The sequence below is a fragment of the Artemia franciscana genome, chromosome 3 (genome assembly GCF_032884065.1).
Source record: "Artemia franciscana chromosome 3, ASM3288406v1, whole genome shotgun sequence".
In the NCBI taxonomy this organism is placed as follows: Eukaryota; Metazoa; Arthropoda; class Branchiopoda; order Anostraca; family Artemiidae; genus Artemia; species Artemia franciscana.
In genome coordinates this window covers 29,046,993-29,069,146 of record NC_088865.1, presented here as the reverse complement: position 1 = coordinate 29,069,146, position 22,154 = coordinate 29,046,993, and the positions used below count along the sequence as shown (strand labels likewise).

At 36.7% G+C, this 22,154-nt stretch overlaps 1 protein-coding gene across 1 annotated transcript in view; it reads right to left on the bottom strand.

Annotated features, from left to right (window-relative positions):
- Positions 1-16,386, bottom strand: part of LOC136025130 (cryptochrome-1-like) — a gene marked incomplete at its 3' end in the record, with an annotated part of 32,242 nt that extends 15,856 nt beyond the window's left edge. Inside the window, 3 exon segments of the mRNA XM_065700876.1 lie at positions 2,371-2,532; positions 3,295-3,464; positions 16,109-16,386. Of these exon segments, the coding sequence (XP_065556948.1) occupies positions 2,371-2,532; positions 3,295-3,464; positions 16,109-16,238 (462 nt within the window).
- Between the last annotated feature and the right edge of the window lie 5,768 nt (positions 16,387-22,154).

The following is a 22,154-nucleotide window of genomic DNA, read 5'->3' as shown; positions in this document are numbered from 1 at the left end:
AAATTCGTTAATATTCATTTTTATTACGTTTTTACGAGTCGAAAAGAAATGTAGAGGGGACAGGGGCATAGCTAGAGTATTTTTATTGAGGGCAAGAGGGGCTGCTATTGAAGTAGATGCTAATCAAGCGGTAGTGAAAAAAGTAACTATTTAACAAACACGTTTCTTGGTGAATTTAAAGATATTACAAAATACAAATTAAACAATAAAAACACATTAATCAGCCACAAATATAAGTGCTGGTGCTTGGCTTTTACTAAAATTGTCAGCAACGAGCTTCTGCAGACAACAGTTGTACAGCGTAAACAAGCTTTGGGGGGGTGAAGGTAAATGCCGTTTATACTCATCTTTTTCAGTCAAATTCACCAATAAAGCTGCAGCACATACTAAACTGTAGTATGTTGTATTATACGTGATTTCTTGAAATGTTATTTATGATTTTCTTTTAAATTGTCTTGTTTGTGAAATCGCCAATTTATATTAATAAATAGTATTGATATCAGCGGGCCACATGAAGCCGAAACAAAAATCATAGGTAGCGCAATAGCGCTGTATAGGTAAAGATACAGGATGAGTCAGAGTATTACCACAGATTGTGTAGCATTATTTAGTGACATATTACCACATTTAAATAGCGATCGTGTTCCAAATTTGATAGTATCCAAAAAAGTTAAAGTTGGAATTATTAACTTGTTCATTGGGCATTCTTTGACAAGAATATCCAAAAAATCTGAAAAATTCTAGGCATCATTGCAGCAGAAACTTCAAATAAATGCAAACATTGCCAGGGATGCCATTTGGAAGGGAAAATAAACTCTAGAATTTGAAACTCACCATCCCCTTTGTATCTTTGTCTAAAAAACGAATTCTATAAAAACAACGCAAAAGTTTTTCTTCGTTTAAATCAAGGTCTGGGGGGGGGGTATACATTCCAGAAGGCGGTTACCTTGAACATCGTTTTTATATCTATAATTCCCTTTGAAAACAAAGCTCAGTCTCCTAGTGCTGCATGATAAAACTGATAGCAAAAAAAAGAGAATGAATCGATACCACTTATATGTGCACACCCAAATTTCTAAATTGTGAGAAAAATATACATATTTTGTTACTTTATTCTATTCTCAGCACACACTTCCCATGGCATGCTTTTGTAGAGATAAAGTCCCACAAATAACGCTGACGTTGTGTGGGATGCGACTAAGTCCATTCATAATTTTTAGCGCATTTATGTCAATCCTTTTTTGGAGCTGGTTATAAGAAATACTTAGAAAAACGAAAATAGTGTGAAGTCAGTATAGTATTGTACATAGTGGCAGCCCTAGATTTTGGGTTAGTATTTGAATCCAAAATGCAATGAATAGGACGTTATCAGCGCTTATTAGGCATTTCAATGACAAATAAGAGAACCAGAATTTTAATTTAATATTGGAAATTGAAATTAAAAACAGTTAAATTATTCCTGGAGTAGACCCCCCTCTACCAAATTCCACGACCAAACTAAAACCGATTTGACCAAACTAGTTATAATACATATGTCATTATAAAAAGCACTAAGTCTTATTTTGTTCTTATTCTTCAATGAATCCATTTCTGTCCTATTTGCATATGTAGAAGGTGTACTCATTTCCACTTATGAAATTTTTAAAACAAGAAGTAAAAGTATCTTAAATGTCAGGGGAAAAATTGATCTGAGCAAATGTGGCGAAACAAGAAGTAACAAGTGAACATAGGATCGCATTTTTACTTGATGATAAGGTTTCAAATTTTGAAAAATATTAATGTGCAACATATTATGAAGTGCAATGAACCTCTATTTTTCTGGTTTTCCTTATGTTGAAAACAAGCATGGATTAATTAAAAAAATTATCTGCACAAAGTAAAGAGCAAATTTGACACTTAAAACGGGTAACAGTTTTAAAGCTACTTAATAAATTACAGTTTTCAATTATTGGGGAGCAACTGTCCCTCTTGCCCCCCTCCCTCTCATGACGCTCCTGGGGGGAGGGAAGTACAGCCCCCAAACCATTTTTAACCAAATTGGATTTTTTACAAAAAAAAGTTTACTTTAATAGTGCTTTATTTATTTACAACGTTTATGAAGCCCGTTTAAATCTATAACTATGATTCTTGTAAGATATAACAAAACCTCTTCCCATTGTAATTTGATCCTGGATTTGGTCCTGGAACTAAAATTCAGTGAAAAAACCTGCTATGAAAAAATACAGCAAAGTCAATGGAAAACGGGCGACAAACCAAGAAACTAAATTGACACTAGTCAAATATTTAAATATAATAAATATATGCACAATACATATGTGCGTAATTTTTACCAGCTTCTGTATATTCAAGGAAGCCTAATACTTTACTTACTAGCAACATGTTATAGGTGAGAGGGGGGGATCCTCCCATAGCTTCAATGATTTGATCAGGATCCCACAGAGTGTGTCCAACATCTTCTGACCATGGAATATTAAGGTCACAGCATAGGTTTTTTACCAGCCCATCCCGTTTCCACCAAATAGGTTCACAATCCTGAAAATAGTCCTTACATTATCATATTGCTTCGTCACTTTTTCTTCAACAACTTTTTGATTGGCAGATTTTAGTCCCATAGTTTTGAAGAATGTGTCTAATTTCACAAAATAATAGGAAAACATAAGTACAAAATATCCCAAGAATCCAATAAAACCGACAATATCTCTTAAAGTCTCTCTTGATCTATTCAATCTATTATCTATGCTACCTCTATTAAACGATTTTTATGCTGTAACACGTGCAGACACGAATTCTGACAAATTTCGAAGGTAGTCAAAAAGTGGCAAATTATGCAATTGAACCAAAGACAAAAAGGCATTTCATTGAAAAAATAGATTGAGATATTTTGCACCATAACAAAGAAGACAAAAATTTAGTTGCATTAAAAAAAAAGTAGTTGGTTACATAAGATTGGCCTAAATAAAAACAAAGTTACAAACAGGAAAAATAAACCAATTACAAAGGAAAAAGCACTTAGAGAACATGGTAGCCAATACTCAAAGAAGAAAAATAAAACAATAAGATATAAATTTAAATACCATCCACAAGCATTCAGATCTGAGAAATGAAATAATTGTTTACAAGTAGCTACGAGCTTGATGCTATTTTGTACCCATCAAAGATAGGCTAGGTAATTTATAAAAGTTGTGAATGAGTATTTTACAAAATATATTAAATTTATGCACACATAAATTTCCAAAAGCTGAGGGTAAAGAAGCTTGAAAACAGAATACAGCATAGCCAAAAAAGTATGCTCACTTGTTCAAAAAAAAGATGCTTTAATCCAGAGTCCTTTTTCAGGAATTTGAGCAGCTCTAGAGGACATCCCTCTGCCACATACAATCTGCTACCATGCGCATTTAACTGTTTATCTAGATCTTCTAGAGATTCAAGTAAAAATCCTGCTTGGTGATAAGATATAATTGGACCTAGAAAGAAATGAATAAAACCAACTGTTACATGATTCATAAGACCAGCACATTGGTAAATATTTACAACAGCTATATTTACAATATTTACAACAAAGTCCAGCCAATAGGCCCAAGCCACTGAACTTGAATCAAATAGCTCCAGCAAGACAGAGGCACCATTTGGGGGGGGGGAGGGCAGGGGGCCCAAGATTCCACCACAAAGGGCCCTTTGTCGCCCATAATAATTACGCTATTTGCTATTAACCATTGTAAACTTTGAAAGTACGTTAGATACATAATTAAGTTCTCAAGTTCTGTCAAATGACCATATCCTAGATAATTATGTTAATATTATAGATTTTGAATATTTGCAGGAATTCCTCTAAGTAGACAGATCAAAGTAGGTCAGTCCCTGGCAAATGTTTCAATGTTTGTTTCCTTGTTTTATTGAATATAAGCTACCGTTTTCAATTACTCGAGTCTGCTCTTATTCTGTTTCTGTCCTCGTCGTTTGTGATCTTTTTGATTCAATATCTTATTTTTTTGCTATCATGAGTTTGTCAGGAACTCAAAAGCGGAAATTGGCAGCCTTGAAGAAGGAGAAGAGGCAGAAAATCAGTCTTCTCTGAGAAGATGGATTAAGAAACAGAAACCGTCACCGAAAAAATTAGAAAAAATGAGGCATTTTTAACTTACGAACGGGTGATCGGATCTTAATGAAATTTGATGTTTGGAAGGAAAGCAGGTCGTCCTTGTCTGGGTTGGGAGGATGTCATAAATAAAGATTTAAAAGAAATGGGAACTTCCTGGGAGGGTGTAAAGAGGGAGGCTTTAAATAGATTAGGTTGGAGGAGGAGCGTGCGTAGCTGTGTTGGCCTCAGGCGGCTTGGTGCTACAGTGAGTTATTAGTAGTAGTAGTAGAGCTCTTATTTTAAATCCCGATCGGCTCCGGTGACATTGGGGGAAGTTGGGGGGACACCTAAAATCTTGGAAAACTCTTAGAGTGGAGGGATTGGGATGAAACTTGATGGGAAAAATAAGCACAAGTCCTAGATACGTGATTGACATAACCAGAACGTATCCGCTCTCTTTAGGGAGTAGGCGGGGAAGGGCAAAAAATTAGAAAAAATGAAGTATTTTTAACTTATGAAGGAGTGATTTGATCTTAATGAAATTTCATATTTAGAAAGACCTCGTAACTCAGATCTCTTATTTTAAATCCCGACCGGATCCAGTGTCATTGGGGGGGGGCAGACATCTTGGAAAACGCTTAAAGCGGAAAGATCAGAATGTAACTTGGTGGGAAGAATAAGCACAAGTCCAAGATATTTGACGGAAATAACCGGATCTGCTCTCTGTGGTGGAGTTGGGTGGGGATTAATTCGAAAAATTAGAAAAATGAGGTATTTGTAACTTACGAAAAGGTGATCAGATCTTAATGAAATTTGATCTTTAGAAGGATCTTTTGCTTTAGAGCTCTCATTTTAAATCCCGACCAGATCCGGTGACAATGGGGGGAGCTGGAGGGGGAAACCAGAAATTGTGTCTCAACTATTGGTGAATTTTTTGGAGAGTTCTAGCTGCAATTCTGTATGAACGCGTGTAAAAAAAAAAAAAAAACTTTTCTTTGGTTTACTGCGTTAATTTTACTTGAGTTAACACCGTGGTTGTACCATTGTAATTGTCATCACTGAAAATATTTGCTTCTTTGAGGGTGATGGAAATGCAGAATGGGTCCGAACTTGCCATTTCCCCGGCTGTTGAAAATTGTGTCTCACTTTTTGGTTTTTATTTTTGGATAGTCCTAGCTGAAGTTCTGTATGAACGCGTGTAAAGAAAAACTTTTCTTTGATTTACTGCGTTAATTTCACTTGAATTAACCCCGTGGTTGTACCATTGTAATTGCCATCGCTGAAAATAATGGCTTCTTTGAGGATGATGGAAATGCACAGACTGGGTCCGAACTTGTCGTTCCCCCGGCTGATAAAAATTGTGTCTCACCTATTGTCGAATTTTTCGGATAGTCTTAGCAGAAGTTCTGTATGAACACGTGTAAAAAAAAAAAAAAATCTCTGGTTCACGGCGTTTATTTTACTTGAGTTAACCCCGTGGTTGTACCATTGTAATTGTTGTTGAATTTTGTTGAATTGATTGATTGAGTTGAATTATTGATTGAATTACGATGCTAATAAACTGTTTCACAAACTGTTGGTGGGTTTGGCCAATGTAAAAATTTTCGATTTAGAGATGTTACTCCCTAAATTCCCACGAGTCTGATCCTTCCAAGAATTCAGAAAACTGCTAAATTGTCTAATTGATTGGAAGCATCAATGTTTTATTTACGGAACTTTGTTTAAGTTTTTACCTATACCAGGCACATATGGTAAAGATATATAAAAATATTAGTCATTTTCTATTCGAAAGACTGTGGCATTTCCTTTATTTGCTAGTAACCAACGAAAGATAACTATAGAAGCTACAACAAATCCACAAAAATGGATTTTAAAAAGATTAGGCTAAACTAGTAGGGGTGTTACACTGGTTAAGAGTCAAACTAATGTGTATACTTTCTTTCAGGTGTGTAATTCAGCATCTGAACAAACCACACTGGCCTTTCGTCTTTTTCGAATAAACTGACGGTCCCTCAGATCGAGCAAGCAGGAATCAAGACACCCCGAGGAACTACTACGCCTGTCGCAGGTCTGTCGGAGCCTCAGTTTCGGCGACATACGCCTCAAGATGAAGAGCATCGCCGGTCCAGCGGCCCTATGGACATTTCTTTTTCCTCTCTCGATCCACCATCCCAACCAAAACTAGTAAAATACCCTGCGCAAGTGACGGCAAACGGCAAGCTGAAACGGTTATTCAATGCTTCATATTATGGAAAGCACCCGTGGCTGGAGTACTCCGTCCAGGATGATTCTGTTTACTACTTCTACTGCAGACACTTTGGCGGCACATCTACTCTTCCCGGGCAGAGGTACAGGTCTAGACTTTTCATAGACGTCGGCGTGAGAAGATGGAAAGACATCTCTAACTTCCTCAAAAAGCACACTAGAAGTGACCACCACAAAGACAGTGCAGTTTCATGGACGAAGTTCAAAGCCATACAAACCAAGGAGTTGCAACTAATCGCGTCTGTTTTAATGACAGACAGAGACAATGAAATCAAGGAGAACAGAGAGCACGTAAAAGCCTTATTAAAAGTAACGGCTCTATTGGGGCGACTCGGCACTGCCTTTAGGTGGCACGACGAAACAGAATCCTCGACAAACAAGGGAAATTTCGTCGAGACGTGCAATCTTCTCGCTGAGTACTCTCCTACGCTCTTCAACAAGCTACAGAGATGGTACGGTCACTACATATCCCATGAATACCAGAACGATCTTATTTCGGTGATCGATTCCAGGCTTCAGCGCAGGATAGTGCAAGAATTAAAAAGAATTAAAAAGAATTCTGGTCGACGAAACGGAGGACAACTTGAAGAAAGAGCAGCTCGCCATTCTTCTTAGGTACTTCTACGAAGGAAAAGTAAAAGAAAGGCCGATCGGATGCTATCACATGAAGAGCCTAGATGCTGAAAGTCTAGGAAATTTCATTCATGACACAGTGACAAGAAATGGACTCGATTGGAACTACTGTGTCGTGCAGTGCTACGACGGAGCAAGCGTAATGAGCGGACCATTCTCCGGTGTTCAAGCTCGTTTGAGAGCGAAATCGCCACAGGCATTCTACATTCATTGCTATGCACATAAGCTAAATTTGGTCATTGCGAGCTGCGTTGAATCTGTCGGCACTGTTGGTTCTCTTTTCTCACTGGTCCAGACTCTATACACTTTCATTTCCAACAGCAACACTCGGCATCAGTTGTTTGTTGAGGTCCAGAAAGCTGCCGAACTGCAAGTTCTGGAGCTGGAAAGAAATGCAGCCACACGATGGTCTTACTGGTATCGATCTATATCGAAAGTTAGACTCCGATATGAATACATTTTAGCTGTACTGTCTACTTTAAGCGAGGGAGCTGACGGCGAAGCACGGGCAAAGGCAGCTGGGCTCCAGAAGAAGATGGAACTGTTCCTTGTTATCTTCCGATTGCACTACATAGAAGCAATTATGCGAGTGACGAACTCGCTGTCTCAGCATCTCCAGGCCGTCGACTTGGTTATTTCTCGATCGCACACCCTGACTCAGGCCACAAGAAGCGAACTCACCGACCTGCGTTCAGATGCTTCATTCGTATCGCTTTTCGAGAAGGCTAAAGAGTTTGCAACAGAACTCGAAATCGAAGTACCTGCTGTGAATGAACCCGCGACTAGACCCTCCTCTGTTGGTCAGAAAGGATGACCTCGAAGAACTCAAAAGATAACCAAGCATCTGAAACAATTTGTAACAACTTTGACGCTAGGAAAGAATTTCATCGAATCTGGAAGTCGGACTACTACTTTGGCGGATGAAATGAAGCGAGAATACTTCGAAACTTTTGACTGTCTACTAGCCGAATTTGACAGAAGGTTCACAGATAACTTGCCATTGCTGAGTACACTCGAAGCCTTGGATCCAAGCTCAACCAAGTTTATAGACACAGAGCTGCTCAAGTATTTCTCTGCTCTTTATGGCGAGCTGGATATCGACGACATTCTTCTTGAATCTCAAGCTGGTATTGCCAAGCGTTTCTTGCTCGATGAGGAGAAAAAGCTGGAAAACTTCCTAGACATTGTCGAACATCTTCAGGCATTACCAGTGGCTTACTCAGAAGTAATTAAAGTACTTCGTATTGCTGCCACACTTCATGTGACAACAGCGATCAATGAGCGTTTTTTCTAGCCTAGAAATAGTGAAAAACTACCTGCCGTCTACAACAGGAGATGATCGTCTTAGTAACCTTCTTTTGATATTTGCAGAGAAGGACTTAGTAAAACATTTGGACTACGACCAGCTTGTTGATAATTTTGCAAAAAATGAAACCTCGGTGGTTCCCCTTGTTACCTTCAGTGTTGTAATATTTTTTTATCTTATTATGTTTTTCCTTTTTGTAAATATATTTCATCTGGAAGATTTCTGCAGAAGGAAAACCGAGATTTTGGTTACAATCCCCAGCACTAGCAATGAAGATTACTTTCACTGACGCATTGTTTACTTAAATACGAAAGTTTCTCACTGAGGAATGCCAGCCTGTAGTCTGGTTGAATTTTCCACTTTCAGTTTAATCACTTACCCTCGTTGATTGTATTCTACGTTGTTATAATTAATCTTAGAAGTCAATGTGGCTGAGTTCCACCTTTGGTTACAGTACATTTCCAAGCAACACACGGGTGCTGAAAATGCGTTTTTACTTGGAATGTTTGATCTATGTGTTGCTAAAACCCGCATTTTTCTTACGTGACACGAAGTGAATTGGGGGGAGGGTACAGCTGGAATTCATGTCCACCCCAAGATTATGCCCAAATGGCGCCTCTGAAGCAAGAATGCATCAAATAGCTCCAGCATTCAAATAAACCCAAAGAAGACAGAAGTTGCATGCATAATAGAAGACACAAACCCATCCCCCATTCATATTATGGTAAGTAATAAAGAAGTCGAATTAGTAACCAAGTTCACGTAATTAGGGAGTCTACAATCATTGGACAACAATTGTTCTGATGACATAAAACAAAGACTTGCCCTGGGAACCTCAAGCTTGAAGAGGATGCTGTCCCTCTTCAGATATAAGTAACTATCAATGCAATTGAAGCTCAACTCTTTAACTTACTAATCATCCCAGTTAACATGTATGCCTGCAAGCAAGGTCATTACTAGCAAAGTCATTACAAAAACAAAAGTCAAATGTCTTAGTTTGACAGTTTCACTACATATCATGACAAGTTTATTGAAAAAGTCATAATAGACAGTTTCTTTTTGCTGAAACTTCTTTCACCATGGTCAACGTTGATGATGCTGTCACAATCCACTGGTAAACTGACCTGAGAGTGGTAATATTGATTTAGCTGCATCAATTTTACAGAATAGGGTCTCAAACATGGTGCAGTCAATGACTTCATAGCTTTGGACCTAAGTTCTGGCTTTGGACCTAGGGCTTTCTTCAGGAGCATCTAATGGAAAGACTTTCACAGGTGATGCCCATTTCGCCTAGAAGACTTCAGTATGCTGGCTCCAGAAAAGAGGAGTTATCATGAACTACATTGCCCAACCCATTCACTAGGGCTCTGAGGATGCCACTGAGTTCCTTAGCATAGAACTATTTCCAGTCATTTAGCAGTTCAGCTCTAGGGTATCAAATTGTCCTGTCCCTCTAAGGATATTTCCCAACTTATTGTTCTAATACCCAGCCAATACTAGAGTATGCTTGTCCAGTGTGGCATTTGGTCTGTTTTCAGAGCATACTTATTAGATTGAAAATGTCCAAAAACAAACACTTAGAATCATAAATGGTGAAGGGAAGGTTCCATATCTTCTTCTTTGAATGCCAAGCGTTCTGGAGTCCACTTTGGTCTCCTTTTGGCTGCATGACGATTTTTAATTTGCAGGTGATGATGGGTCAGGCATGTCTTGCTACCATCTATGTGATCTACTCGCAGATATTGTTATGTCTTAGGAAAACAAAAATACTTATGTATAGATGTCTTTCAGTATTAGCTGGTAGGCACCTGAGACCAGCAACACATTGATGTCAGGGTGGAGGTTTGTCTCACTGAAGATTCCCCTAATGTTGATTACTTCCTGCTGAATGCATTGACATTTAAAAAAAAGCAGTTTAAGGATTCTGGAATAGAATTGCAATACGGATTGGCTCGTTTACGCCAAGTAAACTCCTCTTTTCTCAGGATCAAAGAGTTGCTTTTGATTCTATAATAAAGAATGTTATCTGCCCTTAATGGAAATAAGGATGGAATGGGCATTTTGGTTTTTGAACGAACTCTTCTTCTGAGTATGTCTCTGAAGGTCTGGGCCTTTAAATTAGAGTTAATTCGATTATACAAGGAGCTACTAGCTAGCTGGTCTGCCACCACATTGGAGGTGCTGGGATTTGACTTCAATAATGCTATTTTGTAGACTGATTAGTTGATCTCTAGTTGTCCTCAGGTCTGTATCCATGAAACTCCAATGGATATTATCAATAAGCTGAAGGGCGCCTTTGGAGTCTGAGAGCAATAGTACTCCTTTGGAAGCTGGTGGATTAATATTGATGACCTTTAAAGCCTTTTTTATTGCCAATAGCTCTGCAGTGAGGATGGAAGTATTATCAAGAAGTCTGGTTTATAACTTGGGATAACAGATGCAGAGCAGCATTTGCTGCCTTTAACTGAGCCATCAGTGTAAATATGGATAGGATACAAAGAGGTCATTTTCTCATAAAAAAGTGCCCTGGTTTGGATTGGCAGGTAATTTGTCTTCTACAAGGGTATTAACTCTAGTGAAACACTTGGAGGTAACATTTGCCATTCTGGGGGGACAAGAAAATGACTGAAACAGGGTAAGTCAAGTTTCCAAGATGGGAAAAGTTTGTTAAATAATTTCCATGACCTTATAGATGTCAAACTACGTGATATACCATCTTCAGAAAAAGTGAGCTTAAAAATATAATGCTTGTCCAGTGTAACATTTTGGTATTTCTTCAGAGCATATTCACAAGATTGAAAATTTCCATAAACAAACAATTAGAATCGTAAATGTCATATCACATCATTATTCATTATCCACTAGGTAAGTTCAAACTCACCATGTTGGCTGCAAGAAGGAATCTCCTGTGCCTCTGTTTTGATACCAAGACCCTGTCAGTTCCCCAGTTATGTTCCATCATCCCTGAACCCTACCTTCCCACCTGCAATGGACCATCCCATGTAAAGTCCTCAGATTGACACCCATCCCTGCAAAACATGAAAGATATTGCAAAAGTTTTGTTGAATTGTAAAATAGCCAGGAAAACTAGTCATAAATTTCTTATTTTCTAAAAAAAAATTTTAACTAGGTTTTGACTCAAATTATTTATTTATTTTGTACAATGTTTCATGTTTGATGTGAAGGTCCAATTCACCTGACATGAACATAAGTAATGACAAAACTTTTCATTGTGATGTATATGCACTAGTGCTATTTGTGACAAAAATTCAAATTTGGCAACCAAGCTGTGAGAAAAATATTTCAATTATATTCTATTCCAAAATTGCCTCTGAATAACAAGCAGATGGATGCCTAGGATGTTGTTTAAGTTGGAACTTGTCTTTGGCCAGTGAGCCAACATTTTTCTACTGCTACTTTTGATGCCTCAATTTCCCTGTCTGATCTCAGACACAAGCATACAAGATGTTGTGCATTGCCCTGAGTTTTGTGTTTGCAATCACCAAATCAAGTTTTTCAGTCTAACGCTTTTCAGAAAGAATCATTGTCTTAAACAGGGCTTGGGTAAACATAGTATCAGAATAAAAAAAAAGCAGGTAATATGGAAGTGCAGAAGCTGGACTTTTAATTTTATTATCTTGTCCTTGTTCTGCTCTATTAGCTCTTTGAGAACTTCAACAGTTAGTGTTGAAGCTGGTCCACAATGCCATCAAACTCTCTCACTTGGATGTCCACCTTGTCATTGACAGATTATTAAGCTTTATTGTCAATTCAGCAGTCTCAACTTATTGTTTGTAAGCAATGGTTTGTTCCATTTGACCTGTAAAGATGACATACTGTTTCTCTAAGACTTCAAATATTTTTAGACTATTGAGGTGTTGCTTCAATTGTGTTTCACAATGAAATTCTCTTATGAGCCATGTATCAAATTTATCATACTTATTTTTGCAGTTCGGCTCATATGTGTTCCTTGACACCCTGTCAAATACCATACATATTGCTTGCATCATCGTAGCTTTAAAACATGAGCACATCTCTACTTGTGCCTTTCTTTTCTAAGGCTCCTAGAATTATTTCAGCCATAATGCATGGTCAATTGAATTTTTTTGGTTGCCTATGTGGCAAACAGGTTGCCAATAACCTGCTCTGCAGCTAAAATCCATTTAGGCTTATCAATTTTTGTAAAAAATGGCATTGATCTATTTATAGCAGTATATGTTAAATATTCATTGTCAAAGTATCTATCAAAGTTTCATTGTGCTCAAGAGCAAAGCAAGCTTCACCTATATCCTTTGTAAGACTCTGTTTACAGTGAGGGTGGCCTGCATCAGTTATCAAATACATAGCTTCCTCTGCACTCACTAACATCTGAGGAGGTAGCTTACCAAGGAACATGGCTTCAAAGACATCATCAATTCTGTCACACAAAGATCCAGATATACAAGCTTGCAAAAACTTGAGCACCCAAATGATTTCTGCTTTGTATGCTGCATCTTTGTCACAAAACATCTCAGGAGTTTTACATCCACTGTTCTATACAATCATGACTGCAGCAGATTGAACTGGATTGTAACATGTCTCTTGTACTTGTCCAACTAAGCATGCTGTCTCAAAGTGTAAAAGCCTAAAAATCATCTATCCTTGAATGTTACCACAATTATGACCAATCCATACCAACCACCCTATAGGCCAATGCTACTCTCTAGCCTTAAACAGCACCATCATCTCAGCCATATATAAGTGCTTCTTCAAAAGAACCAGTCTTCACAGCTGTTGTTAAGCCAGTCCCCAAATCCTTAGACTTTTCTGACTTTCAGAAACTAATCCTAAAAAGCACAAAGATAAACCAGTGTGGCACTTCTAACACCTTTGAAGTGCAGTTATTTCCCAAAAGAACATGAATTTTTCCCAAAAGAATCAGTGCACACTGGTTATGAACATCTACCTCTTCAGGAATTTCTATTCCTTCCCTGTTGATGCTTTAAGTGTTACAAGGTAGGTCACATAGAAATGAATTGCCAATCAGGTGCTATTTGTGGTTGATATGGCCCTGTATCTAACCATTCAAACAAGAACACAGCTAGTATGTTATGCAAGGCTATTGGCCACACCTGTTACACTGTGAAATGTCCAAATAACTGTCTAGCCAATATTCAGCTTAATTTACATGGTCAAAGTGCCAACAGTTAGTCATAGTGTCAATATGAGGTGCTTAAATTTGAACATTAACAGTGGGCATGTCCAAAAGTCTTCAGTCCTTGATAAGCTCATGCCAAAACATGATGTGATTTGCTTACAAGAGCATTTTACAAGAGCCTTAGTCTGTGGGATAGTAGAGATAAATTCACTTGCTATCCATCTCCTGCAAAGCAAAATAGAGATGGCAGTAGACTGTTGGGCAGTCTTGCAACTTATGTTAATTCCAATTTAAGCTTGCTGCTTGTAGAATCCTGGGATTATTTTCTTGCTGTTAAAGTTGATAATATATTTAATAGATTAGTTGATAAAGAATAGGAGGCCAAACCATGGAGATTCCAGTGGGAGAACCCCTCCCACCCCTCAATACCATAACACTCTTGGATGACAATAGAGAGGCAGCTTGGAGGATGATGCAGCCTGTGATACCCAACCATCTCACACACTCAATCCAAAGTTGCTGTTGCGTGATGGTGCCAACTATAAATTGCTAGAGAATGGTTCTTGAACTACACCTGCCATATGATCACTACTACCAAGTGGTCTTAAATTGCATCTCTCCAGGACTTTCTAGTCTTGATGGTTATTCACTTGACTTTAACACAACAACCAGATCTGTTGGCATCATCAACTATGGAGCATCACAGTTCTCATAACTAATTCACTCCAAAGTGCAAATTAAGGCAATTAATATATGCTTATTTGCTGACTCATAACCATAATGATATGTCTGAAAAGTTTATCTTGAAGAAAAATATTACATGCCTCCAAATCAATTTGGCTTTCAACACAGTATTGGATGTGTAGATACCCTTGCAGTTACTGCTAATGCTCTGCTTGATGCTTCTTGTACAGGTAATTCATTTGCCTTGGCAAGTCATGATGTTTGTCATGACTTTGACTCTGTGATCCACCCCCTTATGCTTTAAGGACTGTTAAAAGAGGAGTAAATCCAGCTATAATTAGATAAGAAAGGGATATGTATGCAAAGCAATACATCCATCTTAAAATACATCCAAAATGAAATGGCAAGCCCCCTGGATAGAATTATACCAGTTAAGAGAGCCAGGCAAGATGCAATTTTGATTGAGGACATAACCAATAATTATGTCCTCAAAGTTCAGGACCAGTGTGAGATGTCTTGAGCTCTCTCTGGCCTCAGCATCTCCTTAGTCACTTATACTGATGACATTTTTAACATTAGTCAAACTTTGAACAAAATTTCTGAAAATTTCCAAAAACTGAAACCAGAATATTTAAAATCTGTTCTTGAAATTAACACTGCAAAGTCTGATGTTGTGCTTTTTAACTGGAAATGCCTACTTCCTTATGAAAGTGTACCTGGAAATTTAAAGATCTACCAGTCTGATCAAATCATTTATCTTTATTCCCACTAGAAATATCATTTCTTATAATCATCATCTCCTAATAGAAGTCATCAAATGCTGCATATTGGCTGCCAATACTTCCAGTCTCTGCTAAGCTTCATTTCTATTGCTGTTATTTCACAATGCTGTGTAACACTGTTGCTTTCCCCAACATCCTCTACATTGCACCCTTCTGAAAGATTCTTATAATTATTGATAAATTGAAAATCTACTCTACTTTTTTCTGTTTTTCAAAATATCTACTGAGATATCCAATTTGGACATGCAATTCAAAACTCACCAACAGTCTTCACATGACAGATCTACTATAGCTGTTGGTAATCTTACAGAGAAACACAACCACAAGATTTCAAGACCTGCTTGGAGTCAACTTCTTGAACTATGGTTACCTTATCATAGCTGTATAGTGATATTCTGCTTCTTTTTTTTTCTCTTTGCAGTACTCTGTCATTTTCTTTTTGAACAAAGATTGGTTTCAATAAAAAATAATAATAATGTGACCCATTTATCCCACCTACCATATAGGCCAATTTGGTGCTGTTCTTAGCTGCCTATGCTTAAAACAGTTAATAGACAATTTTGCCACAAGCAAAATTCCTACTTTTTTTTTGCTTCTTCCTAAACTGCAATGGCATGACCAAGAGCTCAGTAAAACCAGATGTGTGGAAAAGCTATAATATCTAAAGAGGGTCTCAAATATAGGCTATCATGCTTCAATTTTCAAAATACCAAGCTCCCAAATAGGTAATTTTACAGAGTTTTGGGGGAGCTAAGGGACTGTCAATTCAAAAGGGGACTTCATTCAAAAAAGGGATTTTATGGACTAATTCTGAGCCCTGGTTGTGTCAGTATTTTCATTGTCTTTGTTTAACTGAAAGCAAAATTTTGGCACTGTCAATAAAGTCATGATTTGAGTTGGTATAACCAGTGCATTTACTGATGTAGATTGATATTTCATTCAATATCATGTCAGTAGCCTATTTTTGTGTTCTATATTTAACATCACTCAACAAGTCAGTAAAATCACAGTATTTACAAACTGAGCTTGAGATTGCAGTATATGTCATGTACTTATTTTCATATGCTTTAATTAACCAAATAGAAAATTGTGGCACCACCCACTAAATAACAGGCTACCTAAATTAAGTTGTCAACTAGGCATACAGCTTTCCCTATAGATTTGTGGTTCAAATTAACCTTAGAATATAGACTAAAATTAAAAATGTTTTTTATATTACTTACTTTTGAACGTTTTATCAAAAACATAAAGAAAAGCAATCTTATAATTATGACTAATGGCTGATATGAATGGGCGATTATCATGTAGTCTCAGACCATGCCTCATCCAGATAATGGCATGATTTTCTTCCATAGTTCATACTTTGACACTCAACTGAAGATTACACATATAAAAGTTCACATGAGGTAGGTTGGATGTATATACTGCTTGACTACTTGATTGAGTGCTTAAAAATAATGGATTTATTCACAGTATTTTCTGTTTGAATAGCAATTTACGATTTCTGCCATCTCTTTTAATAAGCAGCGTTGTCGGCTTCGCATTCAAGATGTTAAATTACTTCACATTTCTTAAAGAATAATTTAATTATTGAGATAGCAGTAAGCATAATTAAAGAGAAAAAACAGGAACAGTGCTAAAGTGATATGACCTTCCATTAAATGGTGCTCATTCAGCTGCTGAGACAATCTAAATTTCTAGACTAGAAATTTTAACCGGTAAATAGCAAAAATATTCACCATTAGAAAACTTCAAGCGTGCATAGGAATGGGAATACCAAAATCTCAAAACTAATAAAAATCGAAGGATTAATACCAATTCGACTAAGATCAAACTAAGTTTGAGAATGATAGAGAGATTCAAAAGCTTCGACTACTTGTTTTTCGAGTCTTTCTGACACCTCATATCTAGCTTTTAATGACAACTTGCTTTTAATCAGCCGCACAAATTTGAACCTTCCTGTTCTATGCAACTAGTCACCTTTTCATTTCATTGCATAAGGCTGGATGTAAATGTTGATAAATGGAAGTATCTTATTTTTAATAATGATTCTTCATCCAAAAATTAGGTGAAGGAGTTTTTGTATCCCCTTTGTTACTTCTATTTCCTGGTTAGGTTCAATTGTTTGTAATACTATTAATTCTATTAGGCATCAGACTATTGTTGATATTAAAACTAAATTAAAGATTGGCTATTCTAAAATTGGTGCGAATCGTGGCCGTTACAACCAGCGAGCCTTGGCAAATCTTTTCACGGGTTATTACGACTATTCTATTTTGTTTTATACTGGTCTTCACTTAATTCTCTAAAGTGATGGCTCTAGACGAATCCAAATTGATTTTTTTTTATATAATTCCCATCTTCAATCGTTTGAGCCACAAATTAAATAAAAAATGCTTCTTTTGTGCTAAGCCCTTACTATTTCCTCATCCACCTATACAGTTAATGCACTATTAGTAAATTTGTGCGTTGTTCTTTTTCTGTTACTCCACTCACTTCTTCCTTTATAGTGGGTTATAAATAAATCATCATTACTATTTATTATTAATGTTGGAAATCGTTTCTGGCAGTAATTTATTCAAAGTGTTTTATAAGTTATTTTCGATTCCAAAAATGTTTCATTAGAATCAACAGCTTATTCAGGAATAATAATATATGCTATTCATGATTTTCTAGTAATCAATGTAAAGAACGAAAAAGTGTTTTCAGGAATTTTGAAGAAGAAATTGAAATCCTTTAGTGTCGGTTTTTTTTTCTCTACAGCACTAGCAGGGTGTAAGGTTATGATAAAAGCACTAAAATGAGTAACTGAGAGATGTTTTAGCAGTTAGGGCTTTACTTCCCCCACTTCATCAAGATTGTTCACCACTGGAATTAAGGTCAAACACAGGCCCATCATTACAGATCAAGAGAAAGCAATGCCCCCCCTCCCCTCGATGTTGGAGAATCTGCTTATTTTAGGCTTGCATTCTCTATAATAAAATGATGATAACAATCAGTTTTCCTAACATTCTTAAATCAAGGAAACAAAAACAATGAAAGTATACTCTCTTTTAAGAAATTCAAAATAATTTCCAACTCACAGTGAAAATGACACGATTTCTCATAAATTATCTCAGCTATACATCTAAAATCCTTTTAATATTCTTCAGTTTTCTAAAATTTATGTGTCATAATCAGCAAAATAGTTCTGCCTAAGTAAAGAACGATGTGGGCACAATGTATTATTTAATTATTATTTTTTATTTAGACCAGGGCACTTCGTATCGAAGGATTTGTCGTAGGAACTTCGAATATGCGATTAGAAATTGAAATGGCTATTGCCTTTTTAATTGTCGAAAGTGATAGGAGGGCCACTAGCCCCCTTCCCACCCCCACCATTTCCCCGAACACATTCAATCAAAATTTTGATATAGCCATTTTTCTCAACGTAGTTAAAAGGTCCGGAAATTATGTCTTTGTGGACAGCCCTCAGGGCAAGGGTGGTAAGTAATACCCTGAAGGCATATTATGTTTATATATAAAGGGTGGTCGTATAAACTTCGGAGGAGGTAGAGTACCCTTTTTAGTTAAAGTACCCTTTTTAAGATTCAGTGATCAGAGGTAGGATACCCCTCCCCCCACACCTTGTATTTTCCTGAAGTGAATCTGATAGAAATTTTGAAATGACCATTTGTGGTTGTAGAACCTTCTTAAAAGGCCTTTTCGATTGGAAATTGAGGGAGCTAGTGTCTTTTGAAAGTTATTTGTTTTTACAATTACTAGTTTTTGCTCTTTACGCAGTTCGATGTCTTTTCATACTAAGGTCTTTTTAAAGATATTTAATTATTAAAGCAAGTCTAACTTCTAACAGCGATTTCTACTACGCTTTGAACTTTTGGTTTTCTTTTTTAAGGTTTTTGAATTGTTGTAATCCCTTGTCAAAATATACACAAATATTTTTGCAATTACCATTTTTCTGTTCTTTAAGCAATTTAATCTGAACTTTTCAATGCATGAAAATCTTCAATTTTTTCACATAGGTGTGAGAAGTATGACAAAATCATTGCAATATTAATGCATCTAAAATTGACGCCATTCACATAATTTTTCTCTCTCCAAAATTAAGACTTTTAACGAATTTCTTAAGACTTGTGACCTAACTAGATCGTTTTTCTTAGGCCAGAATCCCAGGATATAAATTTTCCCGCAAAAATATGGAGCTGTTTTCAAGAAAAAATAAATACATACATACATAAATGCACGATTATTGTTCACTTACAAAGACAGTATATATGTAGGGGACAAGTATATTCTGCCAGCGGTCGGGTACGCATAAGAAAAATATGCAACAGGTGGTAATTTTGGGAAACCATGACGAGCAAGGAGTTTTAAAGATAGGATACCTAGGTTTGCCCGTTTCCTGTGTCTATTTTTCCACTTCATGTCACCTGTGAAATTTATATCTGAAAATATCTTCCGTGATGGTGCAAACCGAAACAGTCTGTAAAGCAAGAGACAAGTTGTCCCTCAGAAACAAAACCCGCCATGATTCTATCTGCCTGGCTGAAATGCTTCTCAATTCAACTCCAGCACTCATAAATTATTAACAAACTCACAGCGATGCGACTCATCATTTGGCAGCTCGTTTACCATAACCAAACAATAGAGGGCCTAAAAATGTTCCCTGGGGAACTCAACAGTAGATTGGCTGATTTTATACTTAGTTTTTTTTTGTTTTTTTTTTTTAACTTCGACCTGAAAGAAAATTTGCAACTATTCTTCCCAAATATGCATTAACATTAAAATTTTTCAATAGCTTGTTGATCAGAGTTGAATGCTTTTTTTATTCAAAAATCTTGAAAAAGAAAATCTTTTTGAACACAACCAGTTTTATAATGCCAGTAGAAAGGCCCAAAAAACGAAACTTTGCAATTACTAAAAACGATTATTCTCTATTGTGACAATAGATTACAACAATTCTAAATATTAAAAAAGTAAACTAAAAGTTTGAAGCTTAGTACACATCGTTGTTAGAAATTAAATAAAAAAAACAAGTTTTTTCAACTGAAAGTAAGGAGTGACATCAAAACTTAAAACGCACAGAAATTACTTCGTATATGAAAGAGGCTGCTTCCTCATCAACGCCCCGCTCTTTACGCTAAAGTTTGATCCTTTCTCTCAATTCTTCTTTCTAAAACAGTAAAAACAGTAAGTTTTTGAATCAATGCATGTTTTGATTTTGGCTCTCCGCAGACGAATAACCAAAACGAAATTTGCATATTTTTTTTTTGGCTCAATGGCTTTCTCATAATTTTGATCGAATGATTTTGAGAAAAAAAGAGCGGGGGACGAAGCCTAGTTGCCCCCCGATTTTTTGGTTAATTAAAAAGGCAACTAGAACTAATGCTAGTAAATCCTGCTCTCCCTTCATGGAAATTTTCTTCTCCCATTACAAATTCTCGAAGGAAAGTTCCCCCAGCATATCCCCCTCTTCTCAACCCCTCCCCCAAACCAAAAAAATCCTCCTGAAAACGCCTGTATACTTCCCAATAACCATTACTATATGTAAGCACAGGTCAAAGTTTGTAACTTGTTGCCCCTCCCACGGGGACTGTGTGGGAGTAAGTCGTCCCCAAAGACATAGTTATAAGGTTTTTCGACTACGCTGAATAAAATGGCTATCTCAGAATTTTGATCCGTTGACTTTGGGAAAATAATTAGCGTGGGAGGGGGCCTAGGTGCCCTCCAATTTTTTTGGTCACTTAAAAAGGGCACTAGAACTTTTCATTTCCGTTAGAATGAGCCCTCTTGCAACATTCTAGGACAACTGGGTCGATACGATCACCCCTGGGAAAAAAAAAAAAAACAAAAAAACAAAAAAACAAATAAACACGCATCCGTGATCTGCCTTCTGGCAAAAAATGCAAAATTCCACATTTTTGTAGATAGGAGCTCGAAACTTCTACAGTAGGGTTCTCTGATACGCTGAATCTGATGGTGTGATTTTCGTTAAGATTCTATGACTTTTAGGGGGCGTTTCCCCCTATTTTCTAAAATAACGCAAATTTTCTCAGACTCGTAACTTTTGATGGGTAAGACTAAACTTGATGAAACTTATATATTTAAAACCAGCATTAAAATGCGATTCTTTTGATGTAGCTATTGGTATCAAAATTCCATTTTTTAGAGTTTTGGTTACTATTGAGCCGGGTCGCTCCTTACTACAGTTCGTTACCACGAACTGTTTGATCGGACTAGCTTCAGTAATCACACATCTTTGAAGAGAAACAGTATAAAAAGAAATTAAATTGCGGAAAGAGCAAAAAATTGGTGATTGCAAAAATATAAGTATGTACTTTAACAAGAGTTTACAACAATTTAAAATCCTTAAAAAATAAAACCAAAAATTTGAAGCTTATTAGAAATCGTTGTTATAAATTGGAATTGCTTTAATTATCCTTTGAAAAGATTAAGCATGAAAAGACACTAAATTGTGTAAAGAGGAAAAAACTGGTAATTGCATTAATTTTGTATATATTTTAACAAGGGATTGCAACAATTCAAAAACCTTACAAAAAGAAAACCAAAACTTTGAAGAATAGTAGATATCATTGTTAGAAATCAGACTTGCTTTAATAATCAAATATCTTTGAAAAAGACTTTTCAAATATCTTTGAAAAGCAAATCGACTAAAATTGTCAATGGTTAGAAGAAAAGCGACAATGAGAGTGCATATATAGAAGCCTACTACGTGCCGAGTCCCGGGGCCCAGCGTCGAAGCCACCGGGCTCCCGGCACGGTCCTGTGTCAATTCTAAATTCTTGGTCAACCTGCCTCAGACCAGAGGTAGGCGTGCCTGGTTTACCTCTCATTCCAGGCAATCTAACGGTCCTATGTCAATTTTAAATTATTAGTTAACCTGACTGAGACTTTCTAAGGCTGGCGTGTCTTTCTAAAAGCGAACAAACAAGTATTGGTCCAATATGAGAGTCATACTTACTCCCGCCGATTACCCATGCCATTTAACCAAACACATATAAATCTATAGGTTCCCTGACTATCTTAGTTCTATGACTATCTACCTTCTGCCCTAGGAATGACGCATGGACGGATGATAGACTTATCTATTAACAAATGTACTGATATCATTTTTATGCAATCCTAATATGAGCTTATGCCAGATTTGCCTCTCATTCAATCGGACTGTTTGTCTGGGCTTTTTCTACAATTAGCCATGGCTAGATGCCCACAACTATTTGATTTTAATTCTTGATTAAACAAATCCAC